The sequence below is a fragment of the Neovison vison genome, chromosome 13, assembly GCF_020171115.1.
Source record: "Neovison vison isolate M4711 chromosome 13, ASM_NN_V1, whole genome shotgun sequence".
NCBI classification, from domain to species: Eukaryota; Metazoa; Chordata; class Mammalia; order Carnivora; family Mustelidae; genus Neogale; species Neogale vison.
In genome coordinates this window covers 40,579,441-40,604,285 of record NC_058103.1, presented here as the reverse complement: position 1 = coordinate 40,604,285, position 24,845 = coordinate 40,579,441, and the positions used below count along the sequence as shown (strand labels likewise).

General features: G+C 40.7%; 1 protein-coding gene across 3 annotated transcripts in view; it reads right to left on the bottom strand.

Annotated features, from left to right (window-relative positions):
* RTN1 (reticulon 1) overlaps positions 1-24,845 on the bottom strand; it is a 225,257-nt gene that overhangs the window by 7,542 nt on the left and 192,870 nt on the right. For 2 of the 3 annotated variants that reach the window (XM_044230060.1, XM_044230059.1), the window contains exon 4: positions 1,652-1,859. In XM_044230060.1, the coding sequence (XP_044085995.1) occupies positions 1,652-1,859 (208 nt within the window). Of the gene's footprint in view, positions 1-1,651; positions 1,860-18,234; positions 18,387-24,845 lie in introns of those variants that run through there. The other variant, XM_044230061.1, reaches the window with a different exon arrangement.

Below are 24,845 nucleotides of genomic sequence, written 5' to 3'. Positions count from 1 at the left end.
AGGGTAGAGGCTGGGACAGAGCAGGACTCTGAAGACAGGAACCCTGGTCACAGGCTGGAGCCACTAAATGCGGCACGACGTCATCCTGGTATGAAGACACTTCCCTTCACTTCTCACACCTTTGGGCTGGGAACTTGGATAGCCAAGTTACAGCTCAGAAGACCCATTCTCTCTGCATTAGAAGAAGGTCTAATCCATCCCAAGGGCAAGGATGCTTGGACTATAACTATTTAACACCGAGGCCAGGAACCAGAGGCTGGGAAAGGAGGTTGGACAGGCAGCTTTTCCCCTTTTGTCAGTAAGTCCCTGCAACACAGGCATCTTTTCCCCTTTTAAGAGCCTGATGCCCTAAGGCCTTCATTCAGCTGATTGGTGAGGGTGAGTCAGGCGGACTCAGAGGCATCTGGTGAAGGACTGGCTCTGGTCAGAAGCCACTAGCAGCAGCTTCTACAGGGCTCATCTAGGACTCAGAGCTATCCCTCTGTTACAGGAGCCGAGGCCACCTGTAGGGCCAGCCTTGGGGGAGAGGGTGGCTCTGACAGTCAGTGCTGAAAAACCCTGCCCTCACAAGCCAGAGATGGGGTGGAGTTGGGTGCCGCTGGCGGCTCTGTCCTGTTTCATTTGTCCTCTTAGTAGACTGCCTTTAAAAAAACTCTTCCTCGGGACGCCTGGGTGGCTCAGTTGGTTAAGCAGCTGCCTTCGGCTCAGGTCATGATCCCAGCGTCCTGGGATCGAGTCCCACATCGGGCTCCTTGCTCGGCGGGGAGCCTGCTTCTGCCTCTGCCTGCCATTCTGTCTGCCTGTGCTCGCTCGCTCTCCCTCTCTCTCTCTGACAAAAAAAAAAAAAAATCTTAAAAAAAAAAAAAAAAAAAAAAACCCAAACTCTTCCTCACAACTGATGAATCACTAAACTCTACCTCTGAAACGAATAATACACTATATGTTAATTAATTGAATTTAAATAAAATTTAGAAAAGAGGACAAAACAAAACAAAAAATTCCTCCTCTTCAATGTTCATTCCAGTCAGATTTCCCCAGGCTAAAAATGCAGAGAAGGGTATACTATAAGACTCTATTCATGAACCTGCACCCCCCAGAAAGCTGGCCCTTTGGTATTTAGATTCCAGAGACCACAGAAATAAAAATCCAAACACCCTAGTCCTGACTGTATGTGAGTTACTGGCTGTGTGACTTTGGGCAAGTCACTTTTCTTCTTAGAATCTGTTTCCCCACCTGTAAATAGAGATTACACAGCCCTGCCTTCTTCATAGTGTTGGGAGGATTCATTGTTGACCACCACTTAAATTATAAAATGCTGTACACACATAATAGATTATGACTACTATTAATAATAATTAAATATAAAGTATTAATATTATATGTAAATTTATGTTACATACATCTATTAATTCATTCGTGGTGATGAAAATGTAAAAAATCAATACAGCAATGTGTCACCATAGCAATAACTGAGTGTGTTTTAAAAATTGACTAGAAATATCAGGTATTAAAAGCCAGGGCATTCAAGAGACTCTGAGAGGTCTGTCAGTTCCCAGTGACGCATCCCCCAAATGCCCAGGAACTGACACCAAGTCCGGGTGGAGGAGTCCCATGAGAGGCTGGCCAGGGCTGGTCCAGCTGGGACACTCACTTGAAAGGGTGGCCCTCGTCGGTTTTCTGCACAGCTTGTAAAACAGACTTGTAGATGCGGAAACTGATGGTGGCCGAGAGCGCGGCAAGGGCCAGGTAGGCCACGACGCTCACAACGCTGAACTGGGTCAGGGAGAAGAGCAGCAGCAGGAAGCTCCCAAACACGATCCCGGTCTGCTTGATGTCCCGCCAGTAGAGTAGGTCAATAGCTGTGGGGAGAGGAGACAAAAGCCACACACACACACACACACACACACACACACACACGTACACACACACACACACACACACACACATACACACACTTAATGTGGGCAGTGCAGCTGGGTGGCTGCCTCGGGGCTCACTTGGCAAAGCCGAGGACGCTGCATCTGCCCACCTGGCCTTCGGGTGCCTGAACACAAGTGAGCAGACACAGGGCTTTGGCTGGGGCGCTCACTGTCATCGTATTGTGCTTTGGAGGCCTCTCTTCCATCCCTGAGGATGGTTCATAAATTCACAGAGAAGAAAAAAGCTGCTGAATCTCCAGCGACCATACCTCTAGGGGTGTGTCTCGCTGGGCTACACCATCTGTGACTTTGAAACAAGACGGAAAGTGCAGAGGCTTGGAACACCTGTTCTGTCCCTTTGGATGGCATCGATTACATGCATCCTACTGACAAATTTCATGCCTTGGTGGTGGCCTAGAGGTGTGTAGCTCAGTCATACCCACATCCCTGCTGCTAAGAAGGGGCAGTAATGATAAAAACAAAGGTTCTGGAGAACTGGTCCCTCCAGAAGCATGGCAGTGAGTCTGGAGATGCAGCCACGGCCAAAGGTTTCTGAATAAAGATACGGCCTGCCTCAAATGCAAGCTAGTGTGGCCACTCTGGAAAACAGTATGGAAGTTCTTCAAAAAGTTGAAAATAGAGCTACCCTATGACCCAGCAATTGCACTATTGGGTATTTACCCCAAAGATACAAGTGTAGTGATCTGAAGGGCCACCTGCACCCCAATGCTTACAGCAGCAATATCCACAATAGCCAAACTGTGGAAAAAGCCTAGATGTCCATCAATAGATGAATGGATAAAGAAGGTGTGGTGTGTATGTGTATATTCACAGACACACAAACACAATGGAATATTACACAGCCAACAAAAATTGATATGCAATGATGTGGATGGAAATAGAGGGTATTATGCTAAATGAAAAAAGTCCACCAGAGAAATACAATATTCATATGATCTAACTGATGTGAGGAATTTGAGAAACAAGACAGAAGATCATAGGGGAAGAGAGGAAAAAATGAATCACAAGAGAGGGAGACAAATCACAAGGGACTTCTAATTTCAGGAAACAAACTGAGGGTTGCTGAAGGGTGGGGTGGGAGAGATGGGGTATCTGGGTGATGGACATTGGGGAGGGTATGTGCTATGGTGAGTGCTGTGAATTATGTAGGACTGTTGAATCACAGACCTGTATTCCCTGAAACAAATAATATATGTTAATAAAAAAATATATATATATAAAATAAAAACATATTTAAAAAAAAGATACGGCCCCCTCCAAAGCAAGCAACACTAAAAAGTTAGTAGCTGTCTCACGAATCCTTGGAGCTGACATTTGGACTAAACCATTTTATACAGTATACTCTATTTGTTCACTTATTGTGACTTAAAAATCTGAAACATGGCTTTAAATTCTGCAGCACATATCTCATTTTTATTTCCCTCTTTCACTTAGACACAGAAAAATTAAGTTCAAGAGAACAAAGCCACGATGCTTCAAATACGATACATAATTTAAGTATTTTCAATATCCTAGTCACCAGATTATGAAAAAGGCATAGAAGCCTTGCTGAAGAATGGTACACCAATTTATTTCCCAAGTAATCAAGTCACAATTTTTTTTTACATTAAGATATAATTGACATATAACATGGTACAGGTTTAAAGTATATGACACATTGATTGGATATATTTATATATTGTAATATGATTGCCACCAGATCATTAAACTAATACCTCCACCATAGCACATAATTACCATTTCTTTTGTGGTAAGAACATCGAGGATCAAGTCTCTTAGCAACTTCTAAGTTTATAATACAGTATTGTTAGCCATAAGCACAGTGCTCCATATGAGGTCTCCAGAATTGATTTGCCTTCTAGTTGGAAGTCCGTACCCTTTGAGCAACATCTCCCCAGTTCCCAACACCCTCTAAGCCTGGTAACCACCATTCTCTTGTTTCTACGAGTTTGGCTATTTTAGATTCCACCTATAAACGAGATCATAAGCATATTTGTCTTTGTCTGTATTTTTTCTATTAGTATAATGGCTTCAAGGTCCATCCATGTTGTTGTAACAAACAGTCTTTATAGAATGTTACATCAAAAAATTTTCAGAAAGAGAAGACACAAAATTCCCATCTTTTTTTTTTTTTTTAAATTCCCATCTTACAACCAAAAGAAAATGGCCGTCGCTTACACTGCCAGCTTCATGGGCAGGGCACCGGGACACACCTGGTTTACAGAATTGGATACCAGGTGACCAGGTTGAGGAGAGCAGGGGACTTCTCCCATCATACACAGGTATGTAACTAACTGACTGAAGGAACAGTATTGAAAAGGTCACATAGCCTGTGACGACCCTTTGATGCTATAGGGAAATATAAGGGGAAACAAGAAGTGTGGCAGAGCAAAATATTACTCTCCAGTCTGACTGGAGAGTAAATCAGGGACTGAAGGGGTGGGGTGGGGGCTCTTTTAAAACTGGCTAAGGATCCCTCAGCAATGTGAGGCTGGAGAGAGAATTTACTGTTGAGCTGATCTGCCATCCATCCCCACCTACTTCTCATCTACCTGGTCCACCAATGACATGAATGCACAAGATTGCCGTGGTCTGCCATTTTGTTGGGCAAAAATCTGTTCTTTCTCTCTTACAAGACTTTTGCGTAGGAAGTAGGGGAGAGAATCATAGGCATGTTTTGATGTGAAGCAAAGATTTTTTTCTCTTTTGAGTGGGGCTGGTTCTCTAGTAGTTTTCCAGGGGCAAAGGAAAAGCAAAGTTGCTCTAAAGCCTCTCTCTTCTCCCTGCCCCAATCACCAATTACACTGACCGACATTCTACTATTAGAAATTCAGTCCTTTAGGTTATCCTTTTTATCTTTATATTTATCCTTTTCATGTTTTTTTTTAAGTTGCAAAGCTCCCAGAAAGGGAAAATGCAATAAAGTTTAGCTTGTCATTAACAACAAAATACAAATGAGTTCTCCAAATGATTTTTGTTTTAGAAGAGTTTGAGAGCAGAGTACTAAGGTAATAATCCTTTTCAGGTGGAGAAGAGGGATCTTTTAAAAGACATAACACAAGAAACCCCTGGGCCTCTGAGGGTAGGTGATAGAAGGGTGAGGAGAAGGGGTCTCCACAGAAGCCTAGTGCTCCCTGTGGTTGAGTGGATTTGGAACAACAAATTGAAGTAAGCCTAGGCCTATGTCCAGACCAGCAGGGCTAAAGGCCCCTGGGGAACTAGAGCCTCCTAGCATTTATTCTGTTTCAAGTAGGGGAGGGTGGTGTGGAGAATAAAAAGACGAAAGCACCACCGTTATCTGCAATGTTGCCTCTTCCCCATTTTGTTCAATTTATTCAGTATTTATTGGGCAAGAACTTTTTTTAAGGGCCAGGCTTTGTGCTAGGTGCCAGTAATATCAAACCAATGAATTGTTTAAAAAAAGAAACCCACTGCGCAAATAAGTTGTAATCTGTTTTATGACACCCACAGATTCACATGGCAGACATGTTTACAAACAAATACATTATAAGACAGCATGATTTGTGCTAAAGGGGGCACTCCTTAATGGTAGAGAAAGCAGGCTTACCCACCTCTGAGATGATGTGAAGGAGCACGGGAGACCCTACAGAAGTTTTCAGGCAAAGAAAACGTAAAATTTGCTACTATCAAGTGAACCTACACTTAAGTTGCTTAACACTTGTTAAAAATGGTGTACCCTTCTAGAAAAGACTTCTGAATCTCTGGATACCTGGTCAAATAGCTTGAGAATGGCAGGCATCAAGCAGGGGCTTGCTTTATGAGAAGAAACTATGGACAGAGAGTGGACTGTCAGCTAAACAGTATTAGCTCGGCATAGTCATTACACAACAGGTGTTTCGATCAACGTGTTAAGTTTGCTGGAGGCTTCTAATGAGGAGGTTAACAAAAGTGTCATCTTATGACATAAATGGGATGTTTATTCTGGGTACCTTGTGGCACAGTAAACTACGTACATAGATTTTGAAATGTTCAAAGCACTTTTAGACGTTACTGCATTTAAACTTCACAATCAACTCTACTGGATAGGTATATAATAGGTATAACAGGTGAAGAAGATAAAAGTTAAGAAATCTGTCTTATGGGAGTTAATGGGAGAAGATCAAACCCTAAGTTTTCTGCTTCCTCCAAAACACAAATTGCCTCTCTCACATTATGTGGTTATAGGCTGAATGTTCCCGAAGCATGCAAAATTAATTTGGCTTAACTGATTTATTTAAGTCTCCTTCCAGAGCTCTATATTTAAAGTGCAAGTTTGTAAGATACAATTATTGGTCATCTATTCATCTAGTAAAACCAATCATAAAATTTTGTGCCTGCCTTTTTTTTTTTTAAAGATTTTATTTATTTATTTGGCAGAGAGAGAGAGAGAGAAATCACAAGTAGGCAGAGAGAGAGAGGGGGGAAGCAGGCTCCCTGCTGAGCAGAGAGCTTGACTTGGGGCTCGATCCCAGGACCCTGAGATCATGACCTGAGCTGAGGCAGAGGCTTAACCCACTGAGCCACCCAGGTGTCCCTCTGTGCCCGCTTTTAAGGAACTGAAGATCTAGCTGGGAGGACTGACATTCATTTTACAAGTGGTGAATGAGTGCTAATATATTTTGTGTTGTTGGAGGTGGCAAAAGTTGAGTTCAAGGAAGGGATCGTGCTGGAATTGATGAAAGAGGATGTGGGATGGTTTGTGAATGTAGCGAACGATTTGCTAAGGAGACGGAGTGGATAAAGGGAAATATTATGAAGGATTAATCAACAAGAATGGTGACTAATTAGCTGTGGGAGAAAAGACGAATAGCTAATTAAGGGTGAAGGCAACAATTCAAAGCTGGGTGACTGAGTGATTAGTGTCACTGACAAAAACAGGAAATCAGAGGGTGAGCTGGTTGGGGGTAAAGTGGACACTAGCTTTTAAACCTCCAGGTTCTAATGTGATGACATCAAAGCAGGGCATTCAGACAGTCTAGGGAGAGATGAGATGGGATTACAAGTGAGATGAAGCTGACAATTACAATGCCTCCGAAATTTTTTAAAGTTTAGAAATGATTTATTTTTTTTATAAATATATTTCATTTATAAAAAAAATGTTTTTTTCATAGTAGCCCTGAGTTAAATGGCCTGTAATATCATAGTCAAATGATATTGAGATGAATATGTACAGTAGGAAATTGGAAGTACAAGACTGTAATTTAGGAAAGAGGGTTGAATAATTTACATTTGGGTATATTCTGAGTAAAAAGGGTGATTGAGGCCATGAGAGTGAAGGAAACTTTCAAGACAGGAGAGATTAAGAAATGCAACTGAGGATGAAACCATAGTTTAAGACTCAAAGAAGTGCAGCTTATCAAAAGAGTCCTGTCTGAGCATCAGAATAGGGACCCCAACAGTGTAGTTGACAGCAGTCAAGAACAAGGAAGCCCTTCAGGACAAAAAGGCAGACTACAGTGATGGATGCTGAAGACATAAAAAGGTAAATGGTAACTGAGAAAGGACTCTGGATTTGGAGACTGGAAGGTCATTCATAACTCAGCAGAGAGTACTACCAGTAGTGAGGATGGAAGCCATCTTGTAAAGGGTTGGGTAAATGGTGGGAAGTTCAAAGTAATAAGAAAGATGGTGAATACAATGGTAGTTTGGGTGAGTACCAGCAAAAGCAAAACTTTAGGTTAAGCAAAGCCTGGGAATATTAACAGAAAGGAAGGAGTGAGTTTTCTGGAAAGAGAGATTTGATTGAGCAAAGTCTCAAAGAAGGGGGGAGAGGATGGGATTAATCACAGCTCTTTGTTTTCAAAGGGAGAAGAATGAAAAGAATGGGTAAAGAGGAAGAGACATTTTGGGAACATATGGGTGTGGCTATAGATAAGCGTTGAGGTGGAAAAGGAACAACATAATGTGGCTGAAAGTGGCTTGAGGTAGATTTACTCAAATCCTGGAAGATGAGTTAGGAGGCTTTCCTGAGACTGAGGATGAGAAGGGTACGGTTTGAAGAGATGAGGAAAGTGCAAACCTGCCTCATTCAGTACAGTAGTGATGAGCCGCATGTGGCTACTGAGTCTATAAGCTACCTATTGGATTTGTAGTAATTTATTTTGGTTGTTGAAAGGCTAATACTCTGGATATGTTGGAGTAATATATTATCACATTCATTTTACCTGTTTTTTATTATTTATTTATTTATTTAACTTTTTAATGAGAAAGCTACTAGAAAACTTAACATTTCTAGTTAGTGGCTCACATTGTATTTCTATTGGAGAGTGCTGACCTAGGAAAATACAGTATGTCAAAAAAAGGAATCAATAATAAAACTGCCTGAACATAAAGAGGGTTTGGTTAAAGTTAGGGATCTCTCGTGGATCCAGGCAGCAGGGTTGGAGGCTGGGTGTTCTCAGCAGTAGATGGTTGAGCTGAGTGAGCTAGGGCTGTGAACTTGCACAGGCAGCATGGTTGGAGGAGTTGAAGATCCAAGAGGACAGAATCGAAATGAACAACTCAGGCTCAGGCTGAGAATGAAAGGCTGTCAAAACTGTTGGGAACTCACGGGCTGGAAGAGTGGCAATGGCTGCGTGTGGTCAGAGTGACAGCAAATGGCCCGTGATGATTCAGTGGGAAGGGTAGGAAGTGGTGAAGTGTGATCAGAGAAGAGACTTTGTGTTCCAGTCTGCTGTGCAAATGCTGACTTTTCACATTTTAATTTTGCTTAGAGTGATGTAAACTTGTGTAGGAAGCTTTATAGTAGCTGATCCAGAAGAAATGGATATTTGAATAAAATTTCCTTAAAGCCTAAGCAAAAAAATAAAAGTCACTCTGTAACTGTGACAAATTACCCCCAGCAGTCTTTGGGTACAACAAAGTATAGACAGCTTTCTCTTCCTCTAATAATCCTCCTAACGCAGAAGGGTCATATAAGAGGTTAAACACTCGAGTCACATTCACTAAGCACACTCACAAAGGCAGATAAATTACTGTATCGCTTTGCCAAGTATAAAAACTAAAGTTATGTTGCTGAAAACCAAGGAGCAATGCATTGGCTTTGAAATGAGAGATGGGTGCATCCTCTCTATTGAGAAATGGACTGGGCTTGGTGATCTCATCATAGTCCCCAAACCACAAGTGGGAGCCCTTGCTACAGCCTGCCTGGGGCTCACCTGGAACTCATTCCGTCAAGGCTGAACTGGCAGATCTGGCAGATTTGAAGAATCCTGATTTCAAATGCAGAAATCAGTGCTACCCTCATTTCCATAATCCAATCAAGGACAGTAAAAAGAAACAGAAGTGATCCAGGGTTTGAATAGAAATAAAATGCTCTGTCAAATTTCTAGAAAGAAAGCCCTTTGCTTTCTTTCATAATTTTTTGGTTTAGGAAACCATTCTAAATGTATCCAATTATATGATCCAGTAGTGGCGCAGTATTCAGAAAGTTTGTACGAACTTAAAGACAGTGGTGCAGCTACTCATATTTTATTTATAAGGCAAAATGTGGTATAAGTAGAGAACATGAATGGCAATAAACTATGCGGGATGATCTTCATTATTGCACCATATTCCTAAGTATATTTATTTATATTCCATTTTGATCCAGTAAAATGCTATGTGACAAGTGAATGCTACTTCATAAAAGGCCAAGTGAGAAAATTCTGTTTATATATAATATCAACATTTCATCAAAGGATTGTTGAAAAATGATATGCTGTTGACTCTGACTTTTCAGCAAGCTTCCAATAATTGACTACAATACTTGACTACCTTCTGAAAAGAATTAGAGGCTTGAAAAACCTCAGTTCTTTACCACCCTGTGTCCAAAGCCGTGGTAGTCAGTTTCTCTGATTTTCACGAGGCCAACAAAATATCAACACCAAAAGTTAAAAAGAGGAGAGAGACTATGGACTCTGAAAAACAATCTGAGGGGTTTGAAGTGGCGGGGGGGGTGGGAGGTTGGGGTACCAGGTGGTGGGTATTATAGAGGGCACAGCTTGCATGGAGCACTGGGTGTGGTGAAAAAATAATGAATACTGTTTTTCTGACAATAAATAAATTGGAAAAAAAAAAGGAAAAAAAAAGTTAAAAAGAGGAAACAGTAGTAACTTTCCCTACTTTAACTTTCCCTCATTTGCCATCGAACTGGAGAAACATAATGGGAATCAACTTAATAAAAAAACCTTAAACAGGCACAGAGACCTTCAAAGATGACATCTCCAAGTCATGGATTCTATGAGTTTCCTTTGCCATGAAACCATCTCACACATAAGTTTAAACTTTAAATGGTAACCAAGGGGCCCTGAGCCTGGGGGAAGCTGCTGACAGCGACTTCTGCTGATAAAGGCATCTGCAGTGATTCCATTTTCCAGGCCCTTTCTTCTCACTGCTTAAACACAGCCAGTATGACTGTCAAGAGAAAAATGCCAACACTCTTATTTCTAGATGTTTAAGTAACTCTGGGGTTATTTTGAAAGAGGAGATACATTACACCCAGCATTCTGTGTGGACAGTGAAAGAGCACAGCATTTAATCCACATGGTAGTTCTAACCACCACCCTCTTCTTGTGCTATGAAATTAACGCAATGATGCTTAGATCCAGGGTCACCTTGATGGGATGTACCTGGCCAGGAAATGAAACAGCAGGGCCCAGTGTTTAAGACAGTGTGGCCAGCTCTTCCTGGTAAATCTTTTAGTGATTGGGCTCATTTGGAGGGGTCTCCACAGGGCAACTGGCATCAGAGGGAGAGATGGCCATATGGAGAGAGAGAGATAGGCTTTGGGCACATGGTAGCTGAGGGAAGCACATGGAAAGATTTGCAAAGTATTAAATAATGGATGTCCTTGTGTGATTTTTCTTTTTTAAGCTTTCTGACTTGATCAAAATACAAAACTGTTCATTTGGTTGTTGGTACTCAATCATAATTAGCCACAAAATCTTGTCTGGGCCACACCAGAAAATCCATCATGGTACTGAAATAGAAAAGAACCATGGAGATAGATAGCTATTGCTTCCTTTATAAAAACTGAATATATTTAACATTTCTTACTAAGACCATAAGGGCAAAATGCTTCTTGAACTAAAGTGATAAGGAAAAGGAATGATCTCTCATTGTACCTCTGTTCCTGTCAATAAATTATGTCCTTCTTTTTTTTAAGTTTTTTTCTTAAAGATTTTGGTTATTTGACAGAGATCACAAGTCAGCAGAAAGGCAGGTAGAGAGAGAGGAAGGGAAGCAGGCTCCCCGCTGAGCAGAGAGCCTGATGTGGGGCTTGATCCCAGGACCCTGAGATCATGACCTGAGCCGAAGGCAGAGGCTTTAACCCACTGAGCCACCCAGGTGCCCCTATTATGTCCTTCTTGATCCCTATTACCAGTATATTGGACCTGCTGTTCGGTAGAGTGTTACCAAAAGCAGGACATGCTCATTGTTTAATGGGTAGAACTGTAATAAATTCTAAAAATTGAAACCTGTTACATTTGTACTTTTCATCTCTTCAAAATCAACATCAGTTTGGGCAAAGAGCTTGTAAGTAATGCTTGAATTACAAGACAACTTTACTCAGATTTAACTTAAAAGTATAGTTTAAACATATTTGGAGGACACAGAACTCTATACTTCAAACTTCTAACAAATCTTTTTATTTTATAAAGGTTTTATTTATTTATTTTAGAGAGAGAAGGAGCCTGCCTGAGCAGGGAAGGGGCAAAGGGAGAGGGAGAGAGACAATCTCAAGCAGACTCCGCACCAAGTGTGGAGCCGTACATGAAATTTTATCTTATGGCCCTGAGGTCATGACCTGAGCTAAAATCAAGAGTCACATGCTCAACCCACTGAGCTATGCAGGTGTCCCACAAATTTCTTATCTTATTTGAAATATATGCTACAAATCTGGAATACATTTACAATGACCCAGATTTTAATGCAATTATTATTATTGTCATCTAGGCCAAAGATGGTTTTTGAAGAATTATTAATGTCAAATTCTTAGCTTTCAAACTGTGAGCTTAATTATAAGGCAGTCATGTTTCTTTGAATAGTTGTGTGTACTTTCGTAAGAACTGGAAAGATGACAATATGTAAATATTAATACTTAGTCAAATGTATACACAACTTGGGAAACCAGGTTGAGATGGATGGGAAATTTTGTGGTCACATATATTTAATAAATTCCAAAAAGACAAGTGCTATTCTGGAAGTCATCTACCCATATTAGCTTTTGTTTGCTGGATTCGGTGAATATTAACTTTTTTTTTTCCAAGATTTTATCCATTTATTTTACAGAGATTACAAGTAGTCAGAGAGGCAGGCAGAGAGAAAGAGGGAAGCATGCTCCCTGCTGAGCAGAGAGCCCGATGCGGGGCTTGATCCCAGGACCCTGAGATCATGACCTGAGCTGAAGGCAGAGGCTTAACCACTGAGCCACCAGGTGCCCCTTAACTTTTAATTCTACTTTAAGTATAGTAACTTAGAATATATCAATTACTTCACAGATTCTGTTCCCAAATGTATTAACTAGTCTGAAGATGAAAGAGAATTGAATAAAGAATATAATTTCAAATAGAAGAAGGAATGGGAAAGAAGGAGGCAGGGAGAGGGAGAGAAAGAAAGAGATAGAGGGAAGTGGGGTAAAGGAGAGAGGGGGAGGGAGAAAGAGGGAGAGACAGAAACCTTTTCAAAATAATGAAGAAGGAGTGACCTGCTCATTAAGATGGAATAGAGGTCTGCAATCAACAATCCTCATGCTTCAGTCATATAGTATCAGGAATATTATTGGGGTTTTTTAATGAAATAAATATTAATTCATGGAAATCTGAGAAAAATCATAGATTTGAGGATGTAGATTTAGATCAACATTTTTGTCAACCTTTCTCACCCATGATAGATCTTCCTTAAAAAAAAAAAAAAAGACCCTGCAGACGGTCCACTGGTACAGTCTAAAACCAAACATGAAAGTAAAAAATTATTCTGATCTATTGATGTTTATCACAGACTTTTTCTTAATTTCAGAAAGTAATAACTCATACAGTAAAGAAACATGTCAGAAGCTCAGCAATTCTCTCTGTTTCACATCAGTTTCTTCCATTAAATTACTTCAAATACTTTTTGAGAATATACAATCTTGTTTTATAAAAGCTGTTTTTATTGCCAAGTCCTCTAGCTTCTTGTTAAATGGTATGGAGATATTCGACAATATTCAGCAAATATTAACGCTGATTAATGCTGGTGGTAGGACTTTGGGCGAGTTGTGACTTTCATTTGAACCCCTCTTTGAATAAATGGAAATTTTCATAATGTGTATGTATTGCTTTTAGAAAAAGATTAAAGCCATTATTCTCTCCCCAATCTTTGGAATAGTCCCTTAGAAAAATTTCCTTGAAAATAATCACACACAGTGAAAAAGTAGAGTTTTACTTTTCAATGGAGTAATAGCTACTCATATTTCATATATTATTTGTATAATGAGAGTTTTCTTTCATTAAAAAAAAAAAGTCCCCAGGGGCACCTGGGCAGGTCAGTTGGTGAAGTGCCTGACTCTGGAGCGTGGCTCGAGTTGTGATCTCAGCGTCCTGGGATGGAGCCCCACATCGGGTTCCATGCTCAGCATAGAGTCTGCTTCAGATTTTCTCTCCCTCTCTCTGCCCCTCCTATCCCCCACCACAACCACACACACTCACGCTCCTGCACTCATGCACTCTCTCGCTCTCTCTAAAAGAAGAAAAAAACATCTCCAGATTCCCAGCTAAGCCCGTTGCCCCATTGGTTCTCATTAGAATCTGCAGGGACGGAGCCTGCAAGTGGAATACTTCTGTTGTAACATTTACACAGTATTATAATGAGATTCTGTCCAAATAAAAGGTGTTTGATAAAAGGTTGTATTGGTCTGCCTTTATGTGAGTATTATCTTGACCAAATGTCATCTTCAAAACACAAGCATTTTTTTCAATTTTTGTCACGACAGCAGACACGTTTTTCCTGTGTATTCTGGGATGCTTGGCTGTTTTCAACTAACACCTTTCAGAATAGACCACCATGAACAGTTTTTCCATAGAGCACTGTAGACCAGTGTAAAATATTTTATTTTGTAAAAAACCAGAAATACTTTTGAGTTATATTCTCTGGAAAGTGTTTCGCCCTTCATTAATATTTTACACACTGGGCAAGCTGTAACTACGGAATACTGCAACACAGGTCAAGTGAGAATTGACCAGAAGCCCCAAACAGGTGACAAGAATCGACCCAGTGTATTCCCAAGCACACTGCCAGGTAAATTTGTCAAGCACAGTGATATCTGGAAAAAACTGCCTTTTTTTTTTTTTCAAGTATTTTATTTATTTATTTGACAGCAATCACAAGTAGGAAGAGAGGCAGGCAGAGAGAGAGAGAGAAGCAGGCTCCCTGCCGAGCAGAGAGCCTGATAGGGGGCTAGATCCCAGGACCCTGGGATTGTGACCTGAGCCGAAGGCAGAGGCTTAACCTACTGAGTCACCCAGGCACCCCTGGAAAAAACTATCTATGAGCACAAATAGAATGATAGGGATGAGTGATTATGCTCAAACTTTATTCCCCTGCCCCAGTACTATTTGGATTTAGGCAGTATGATAAAGTCATTAACAGCAAAGCTTTCAGAATCAGCCTGCCTTATGTTTGGGACCCAGTTAAGTGGGAGGGCAAATTCCTGGCCCTCTCTGCCTCAAACCCCTCGGTTTCCTTCTCTGTAAAATGGGAGTAAGATAATCATCTCATGAAGGCTTAATTAAAGACATGTAGCAAGAGTTTAGGATAGCTACAGGGACATAGCTAATTATAGAGAATTTGGGATGATTAATCGATGACGGTGGTGAGAATGACAACAATGGCATAAACTGATAAAGACCACTGACTTGCTGATAAATTCTGAGCTCGTAAGGGAAGAAACTATATGAGAAATACCTTGGCAGAAGTCAGTGGAAGTTCACTCCATAACTCAGCACGAGTAAAGGACACGGAGTGCTGTCATGGGAAGAGTTCTGGATTTGAAGCAGGCACCTTCTCACTACTCACTTCAACACTTAGCAAAAAACCTTGGGTAAGTCTCTTAACCTCTTTGAGTCTCATGATGACCAAGAGTAAACTGAGAAGCTCCTAGGAGAAGACACTTGGCAAAATGAAAATGATGTAAATGTGAGGGATTACTAAGCCCACATAATCACTATTACCTGCATAATTCATATTCTTAGAAACATCATTGAGGAAAAAGTTATCTACCATAGAGGCCGATGGCAAAGCAGTGAGAAGTGAGGGGTTCTGTGGTCAGACAGCTGAGGATTGAATCTAGCCTCTTCTGGCAATACTAGCCATGTGCCTTTGTGGAGGCCTCAGCTTTACTTACAAAATAATAATAAAATTTACACACTACAGGATTTGTGAGCATTAAATGCAATGATGCAAGTAAAGCATTTAGTAAACGTGCCCCCAACATATTAGTATTATTGTGATCTGTAACGTTACCATCTCTATAGGTGTCTTATTAGGTTATGGTTTTATTTTGCTTCCATTTCCCTGAGTTGGGTGGGCTTTGGTTTATAACCAATATTGGCAGTGGTATCTTTTTTTTTTTTATATTGGAAGCAGGATCTTTGTAATGTATACATGAATGCATTAATATACTGTAATGTATTACAGAATCTTCGTCCTAGTGCACTGTGGACTTTAGACTCTCTTTAAGTGCTCCTGTCTCTAGCTGAAATCTTACATGTTAATAAAGTAAATATAAGTTCCTTTTGCATAGGTACTACAGTTCTTATGGCAATTGTATCAATGCCAGTCGAGTCTTCATGAAATAGTCAACGGGCTGCAATTTCTCCATGGAATGTTTAATAATATGGAGAAAACCTGAAGCTCACTTTCTTTATTCCCTTTCACAAGCAAAACTCTCACCTGTAATACTTCTGGAGGACATTCTCAACAGTGTTACCCTGCGTCCTGCAACCATATTCACAGTTGCTCCTATATCACACCCATTTCATTTCTACACCCAACTCTGCTCTGCTGGGCTATGGACTGGGCTAAGAATCATTACACACCAACCGTGGCTTCAACCCCAATTGAGTATTAAACTCACTTGAGGATCCTCAAAAAAAATATTGATACTTGACCCAATTGAATCAGAACCTCTAGGGGTGGGGCCCAGGCATCTTTTGTGTTCCTAAAAGCTCCCCAGATGATACTAATGTGTAGCCAGGGTTAAGAACAGCTGTTTTTGATAATGAGGAACTAACGTGAAGAAGATACATGGAAAACGTTAAACAAAAATCTTAATATAGATTTATTTTAAATGAAATTTCTCCTAGTGAAAGAAAAAGTAATAATTTATTTCCTACTATTTCTCTTTGGTGCCTATAAACCCACCCACCCAGTTATTAGTCAATTTTCAAGATAATGGCTTTGTTCTATCTAACAAAAGGAAATCAATGGTACTGAAGATGACCAAAGGTCACGGAGTGTAAAAGACCTACAATGATCTTGCATTAATCTTCACAAGTAGCTGTATATTGAAAATGAAAATGATTGTTTTCAATAGACAAATGATGACATTTGTGTTATTTTCTGATTATAAACAGCCATGCGCTTTTTTAACCCCTGCAGTGAGAAGGCTGACTGAGGCGAAACACATAGGAATATAATGAAAATAGTGTTTTATATCTTGTACCAACAAAAAAGAAAATCTGCTATGCTTTGGCATCTACTTTTTGTAAGAATAGAAGAAACCCATAATCATAGTCTAAAAACCAACTTTTTTTAGTGTCTTTGCAGCCAACCTAAACTTGATATTATATCACGCCATAGTTGTCTGTGAAGTGTTATCAGAATAAACTGGATGAGTCTAATACCTAAGAATGAAACGTCACCAAGCATTTTCACAACTGCCTTCTGTATAAAATATGCGACTTCATATCACTGCCATCATTCTCTAAAATTATGCCCCTGAATTGCCATCCATTTCTTATTTCCTAGCTTTTAAATATATTAGGACCATTTATTTACTTTTGACAGTTGTGTTTCTAATAGACCCACATAATTTGAACTCGACCGTTCCATTTTATGTTACCACCACCCAAACCAACGAATAAGAGATAGCTAATGTGCTCTTAATTCTGACGTTCACGTTTACTTTATCTTTGCTTAAAAAATTTACTTAAGAAAAACCTTACAGGGGCGCTAAAGATGAAAAGCCATTCTATTCTTTCTGTGGTATAAAATGACAAGGGGAAGATGCCAGATTAAAAAAAAAAAAAAAAAAATCAGCTTCTGCTCCAGAGTATTTTTGGTCCCCTGAGGAACACTGCAACCCTTCAGGTTAAGCCAAATGCGCCTTCTTCAGAACCTTATTTGTTAAAGATTAAAAGACACTTCATCTTATGAATGCCCGAGTTTAGCACGCATAATTCATTCTTCCAAATTCTCCCTTTCTCCTCATAATCTTAAACTGAGCAAGGTGAAGGAGGGAATCTTAATGTAACAAAGGAGAGATGGATGTGTGAAGTATGAGGCTGAATAAAAATGGCTGAAAAGCAATCCCAGCGAGGCTGGAGGGTGGCCACACCCAGTGCTAATATGGACTGTTTCAAAATAAATCTGTTCTATTAGAGGGCACTTTGCACTGCTTTATATTTCCCCTCTATTTGTATCGCAGATACCCATTCTTAATAAATAGTAGTTACAGGTTACCCAAATGACAGACAAAAACCCTGAAATATTTCAAAGTGAACCATCCTAATATGTGGCTACGCCATCATATTTTCAGGATTTCCAGAGCTAGTCTGCATTTCCAGTCTCCTTTGTGTGACCACAAATAACAACCCCGAAATGGGTGTGTCCCTCTCAAAAGGATGCACTAGAGCCCTCTCACTTAATGGTTGTATCAGGAGATTTCAACCTTTCAGGCAGAAATTAAATGACCTGGGATGCATGGAACAATAAGAAAGCATTTTAACTCCGGGGCTGAGAAGAGATTAAACAAGTACTGAACAATCAACGGATGCCAAAAGAACTCCCGGAGGAGGCAACTGATGCATTATTTAAATTTCTAGCATTACAACAAGAAAACAAAGGGGTGGGGGTGGGGGGTTAAAAAAAAAAAGAGGAAAAGAATCCAAACACCATCCTTGTTGATTTTTGACATGACAAGTTTACTCCCCCCAACAGAAAGCTCTCGGGTATGAAGCATGCATAGGTCCCACAGGTGAAATGCTGCACAATGGCCGAGTCCGGGCCCGGGGTTCCCGTGCACCGCAGGCATGCACTACTGAAATAAATAGAATACCCTGACTTTTCCAGTTGCTCCATACACAGTCCATCTTGGTGGAGTCGGCAGTGGCCTGCATCTTGCGGGCTTGGGGGGCTCGCCGTTGCTGTCCTCGGGGGCGCGGAACTGGCACTCAGGGTCGGCGCCCCGGCTGCAGCGGCAGGGCTCGCGGTGGCCGCGCGGCTGCAGACTGACTGAGGCTGCACCAGCCGGCGCGCGGCGAGGGGCGGGCGCGTCGCGGGCGCCGCAGTCTCCGCTGCAGCGAATCAGCGCGGCGCGGCCCCGGGGCTGCCTGCGCGCGCGGGGCTGGGGCCGCCGCTCGACGCGAGAGCGCGGGCTCTGCCCGCGGTCCTGGGGGGCGGCCCCGGATGTGGCTGAGCCAATTCTAACCCAGGAGGCACAAAAGCGGTCAAGGTGTGGGGAGATGGGAGAAGAGGAGGGCAAAAGGGCCAAGGGTGGTGATCAGAGTGCGGCACTTGGACCGTTCCAGGGAGTTCTTGACACAGGGTGCATATTCTAGAAATTTCTGAGACACCTAAGAAACCTGTTGGGTAAGACGCAGGTGATGGGAGTACGAATGTCTGGCTTTCAGGAGAATGCCCCCTCCACCCAACCCTCCCCGTTGTCCCCATTGCTCACTCACCTCTCTTCTCCATTTCTTTACATTCTGGCCCTGATTTATTTTAAGTGCCTGGCATCTTCCAAGCAATTGCCAGATCTCTTCCTCTTTCTGGAATGTTCTATGGCTATCCAAAACCTTTGTTGGCAAGCCACAATCACTGTAAAGAATCCTGCTGCTCAGGAGGTCTTGAGTGTTTTTCCTGCTGCCCCTCTTCTCCAGCTCAGTTTGTGGTTGGAATGAATAAATACCTATCAATACGGTGCCTGTAGGCTCCAGTGCAAAGCCCTGGACTCTGGCATGTGGAGTTATTGATCACTGCATGGACACTCCAGGAGGTCAGTTGTGGAGACATCCAAAAAGAACTCAGGAAAGCAAAGGGTATTTGCTCAAAGATGATGCCTCAACAGCATCATCTTTGGGATTAAGTGTTTGGGGGCAGATGGAGGTGGGCTGTGTGTATCATTTGGGAGATAGAAAGTAGGTTTCCAAACCCAGTGAGTCAAGAGACTCAAGTCCCCAGTTACAATGCAGATGTCAACGGGAGGAGGAGAACAGTGGGCGGTGACCTACTATTTAAATCTCACCATGATATACTTTATCAGATTATACACCAAGAACTTGAGAGAATGGATGGGGGTATAGGTATATTTTGATGAGGAACATGTAGAGACAGAGAGAAAGGACTTGAATTTGGGCATTGTCTGGGGAAGGCAGTCCTAGTGGCAGGACCCTTAGGGAGACCAAATATAACATGGGGCCAGAGGACACCTTCGGAACTACAGGGGCATAGAGAAGGAAGAGTCCCCATTTTACTTGTTGTGGCAAGACATAATCTTTTATAAAGTATTTCTCTCTCTCCCTCGAGGATAAATGGAGTCTTCACGATTCTTCCACAGTTCCCGAAGAGGTTCCTTGCCAGACCCAAACCAACATTTGCACATCCTGCATCAGCAAGGACTTAAAGAGAGTAGTCTCAAGGTTATGCTTGTAGCTATGATTTATCTTTCATTTTATGAAGAGTATACACTTTAAAATGTGATCTTTGGGATAATATATATATATATATATATATATATATATATACATTTAAAATATATATATATATTTTAAATGCAAGCTTCCAGAGAAACCAAGCTTCTCTCCGTTGGTCTGTAACATAACTGAAATTACTAAGGAGGCTTAATAAGAATGAGACCAGGAGGATGATTTGGCACTTCTGGGCAGCTGAAATCTCCTACAAGAAGAAGGGGTGTCAGAGCTCCCATGGGGCTGACAGGAAGGAAAAAAGTTATTACAAAGCACTTTTCAAACTGACCTGCTCCAGTGAGTGTAGTGATGTTTTTAGATTTATATTTCCAACCCTACCCCAAATTTTTTTCATCATCATGGTCATGTTTGGGAATTCAGTCAGAAAATACTGAAAAGACATGTATGTGATGGTCTGACCAGCAGTGAATTCTCGCTGTATGAAGTAGGGCTGGACAAACTAAAAACAGGTGGGAACAAGACTGAGAAGGAAGCAGGTTGCCATGTGGGTTGCCTATCCTGGCTCCTTTTCAGTTGAAAACCTTTGGAGCCTTGGCCACTAGGAGGCACTGCCAGTCAATGATAGTCCCAGTCCTCAGTCCTAAGTCCAGCTGGTACCCCCCTCTTCCCCCCCAGTTACCTTTACTGGCGAGTACTAAGTGTCCACCATGCTAGCAGAGCCCTGCTCACGGCTAATCTGATGGGCGGTACTGTGCAGTGAGCTGAGGGCAGCACATCCCTGGCTGGGGAGGGCAGGAAGAGGCTAACTCTCCCTCAAGTGGAGGTGAGCTGTGTCAGCCTTCATGGGCCATGTATTTTCCTGGGCCACCAAGTTGACCTTAGAATGTCAGCTGTGCTGAAAGACCACATTCTTTTCAGTCACGCTGAATCTGAAGACAGAAGCTTGATGATGCCCAGAAATTCAAGACAGCAGTCTGACAGTTGAAGGTTGAGGTAAGGCATCTGATGCCACAGAGACACACAGCAGTGAGATATGTATTGAGGGGCTTTAGGTTAAGGCGTAGGTGGGTAGGAGAAAACATAAATGAATGTATTAAAGAAAAATCAGGCAGAAAAGTGTGAAGAACTTGATTGAGAATTGGGGGATGTGGGTGTTGAGACCCACTTCTGTGGCAGAAATTCGTTATGTGGCCTTAAGCGAGTAGTTATCCCCTTTGGACCTTTCTCTCACAATGAGAAATGAATTATACAAATGAATTACAGCTTTAGATGCTTGTGTCTGTGAAATAATAAAAGTTTCTTTTTTGCAGACATTGTAAGCAGGTACTTTCTATGCACAAGTACCCACACAGTATTAATTAAAAGCTCTTGCCAAGATCAAAATGATAAAATGGGTAGAAAAGATATGTAAATTGTCCTTGAGTGGTGAAAGAAAACAGAAAGCAAAATAAAGCTTGCTAAAAGCAGGCAGGAACTGCCACTGTCTTTAAACCAGGAGAGAACAGACGGGCTTTGTACACAGCCAGCTCAGAACTTGGTTTAGGTGCCTGCCAGGAGGGGAAGTGATGTCTTTAGTTTTCAGGATGAAATCATGCTGTAGGCATTCAGTTCAAGGAAAAACAAGATTGTCAAATTCTGAAATCTCATTCCAGATCAAGAGAAATGTTGAAGACCTCCATGCCCAGAGTGGCTGTATGGCATCTGGATTTTGTTGCCCCAGGACTTTATTGATGAGAATCAGTACACCTATATTGACACATTTAGTCAATAAATAATTACTGAGCACCTACTGTATTTTAGACACTGTTCTAGGCATAAAGCAAAATTTCTACTTTTTTAAAAAAAGGTTTTATTTATTTATTTGACAGAGAGAGAGATCACAAGTTGGCAGAGAGGCAGGCAGAGAGAAAGGAAGGGAAGCAGGCTCCCTGCTGAGCAGAGAGCGCGATGTGGGCCTCAATCCCAGGACCCTGAGATCATGACCCAAGCTGAAGGCAGAGGCTGAACCCACTGAGCCCCCTAGGAGCCCCGCAAAATTGCTACTTTTAAGAAGTTTTATGTTAGTAGGATAGGCAGATAATAATAAAAGAGGTGAAAGTATATTTTACTTGTGGACAGGTGTATAGGGTTCCAGAAATAAAGCAGGTAAAGGGGATAGAGAATGGGAGTGGGGCTGAAGTTTTTTATTTTATGAGGAGGGTCAGCAAAGGCCCATCTCGTAAGGTAAAATTAAAGCAGATGCCAAACTAGAGGAGAAGGCCATTTAGCTATATGAGAGAAGAGCATTTACAGATGCACTGAGTTTCAGGACAGAATGTAATAGCTGGTAAACTATAGGCAGCTCATAGAACCCCATGTTTGGTGTGTGTGTGTGTGTGTGTGTGTGTGTAATGCTCTGAGAAATATAGCAATTGGAAGAAAAGGCACAAAACCAAAAAAAGTACTTCATTATGATCAAAGAACACTCAGAACTCTGCTTTGTGCCATATGGAATAAGGAAATTTAAAGTAACAACCAATTTGGCACATAACCCACTGCACCAAAATAATGCATAAATTGCCTTTAAATCGAACAAGAGCTTAGCACTTGTTATTTGCTGGGTGCTTTCTCATATGGTATATACTTAGTTGTTATAGACCCTTATGAGGTAGATAGTGTTTACCTTCATTTTCTTGATTCATTCATCCATTCAATCTGCAAACATTTATGGTGCCCAAACTGCCTGATTCTGTAAATACAAAAGGAACTGCCACCGGAAGCTGGAGTTTAGTGTGGGAGATTTACACATAAATACATAAATGCAATCAACAGATAGGTGTATGGGCAGGAAAGAGTAGATACACAGTGATTAAGGGGAAGAAAAGGTTTTAGGAGAGGCTTCAGGAAATAGATGATAATAAAGCTGAGTTATAAACAAAAAAAAAGGATCACCAATCTGAGTGATGGCGCTTTCCTGGCATATAGATATGGAAACTTAAAACACAGACAACTGCAGGGGACAGTGAGACAGAGCCAAGTAATAATACTGTCAGTAAATGAAGGAAACGCTGTAGAGTTTCAAGGGGAGGAATAACATCTTGAGAAGTTGAATAATTTATCCAGATTTGGCTTGGGATTTTCCAGAATTGTTAAAAGACATATATTTTGGCCCTGAGCAAGACAAGAGGAAATCAATACCCTGACCCACATCAAAGTGAAACTGCAGGGCATCAAAGACAAGAGGAAATCTTAAAAGTAGGCAAAAGTGAACGACACATTGCCCTGAGAAACTGTTGGGCCAGCAGCAGTCTTTTTATTAACTGAAGTCAGAAGGCAATGGAATAACGTTTTCAAAGTAGTGAGGGAAAATAACTATCATCTAGATTTCTGTACCCAGCAAGACTAATATAGGTATTTTCAAATGTAAGAAATGAGAGAATTTCTTAACTATGAACCCTGCAGAAAAAGCGACCAAGGTTGGTGCTTCGGAAGAAGAAAACTAAACTTAGAAGGAAGAAGGGAAATGCATGAAAGAACACTAATTGTAAAAATTGGCAATGGTTAATTTGGGGGGGGTTGTAAAAGAAAGGTGAAATTAAAGTAGTAGACGAAAATAGAACGTAAGGTAGGACAGAGTGATAAAAGTAAAAGCATCCTAACGTCTTAGTACTATTCAGGAGAACAGTAGAGATCTTAATTTAATATACATTTTTTTTAGATCTTAATTTTAGGCTATGAAAATTCAAATTTGTAAGTTAAACATTTAAGGGTCATCACCAGAAATAACTAGAACATATAACTTGTAAATGAATAAAATGTATAAACAAAGTAATTAATAAATCAAATTGAGGTCAGGAAAGGAAAAATATGAGAAGCAAAGTAGAGAACCAGTAAATAGAAAGAATAAAACAAAGTAGCAGAAAACATCTAAATATATCCAAATAATGCTAACCAAGAAGATGGAAACTCCGATTGGATGAAAAAAATCTAGGTAAAGGATGTTTATAAAAGAAAATCCTAAAACATACTACCACAGTAAAGTTAAAAGTAGATACAGAAAAATCTATACCAGGTTAATAGATTTTTGGATAGTGATCTTGCTAATAAACTCACTAACTCTAATTATGGATTTTTTTAAATTTTATATGTACATTATCATATCTTTTCTGAATAAATGTGGTATTATTTCTTCCTTTCTGATCTTTATGATTTTACTTCTTTACTTTGACTTAACTGCACTGGCTAGTACTTCCACATATAATGCTGAGTAGAAGTGGTAAAGGGTATATCATTTTTGTCTTACTCCTGGATTCAGGGAAAAAGTGTGCTCAAAATTTTACCATTAAATATGACGTTGGCCATGAATATTTTAGCTTTCATCAGATTAGGCCAAGTTCATTCTATCCCTATTTTTTTGAGAGTTTCTGTCATAAATAGATACTGAATTCTATCAAGTGCTTCTACTGAGGCTATTGAAATGATCACAGAGATTTCATCCTTAATTCAGTTAATACATAAATTACATGGGTTGAGTTTTGAATGTTAAACCAACCTTGCACTCCTTGGATATACCCCATATGGTTCTAATATGACATTTTGATTTTTAATCTGTTTATATCAATTTTAGCAAGTTTCATTTAAAATATGTTGTCAAATTTATTGCTGTAAATTTTCATAACATAATTTTACATTTTTAATAATCTGAAGGAGCTATAGCCATGTCTACTTTTTCAGTTGTGATACTGGTCAGTTTTATTTTTTTCTTTTCATTTCTTAATCATCTTATTGGAGATTGATCAATATTATGAATTAATTTCAAATAAAATTTTTTTTCTCCTTTGTATATCTTTTTTATTTTAAGATTTTATTTATTATTTATTTGACAGACAGAGATCACAAGTAGGCAGAGAGGCAGGCAGAGAGAGAGGGGAAAGCAGGCTCCCTGCTGGGCAGAAAGCCTGATGTGGGGCTCAATCTCAGGACCCTGGGATCATGACCTGAGCCAAAGGCAGAGGCTTTAACCCACTGAGCCACCCAGGCA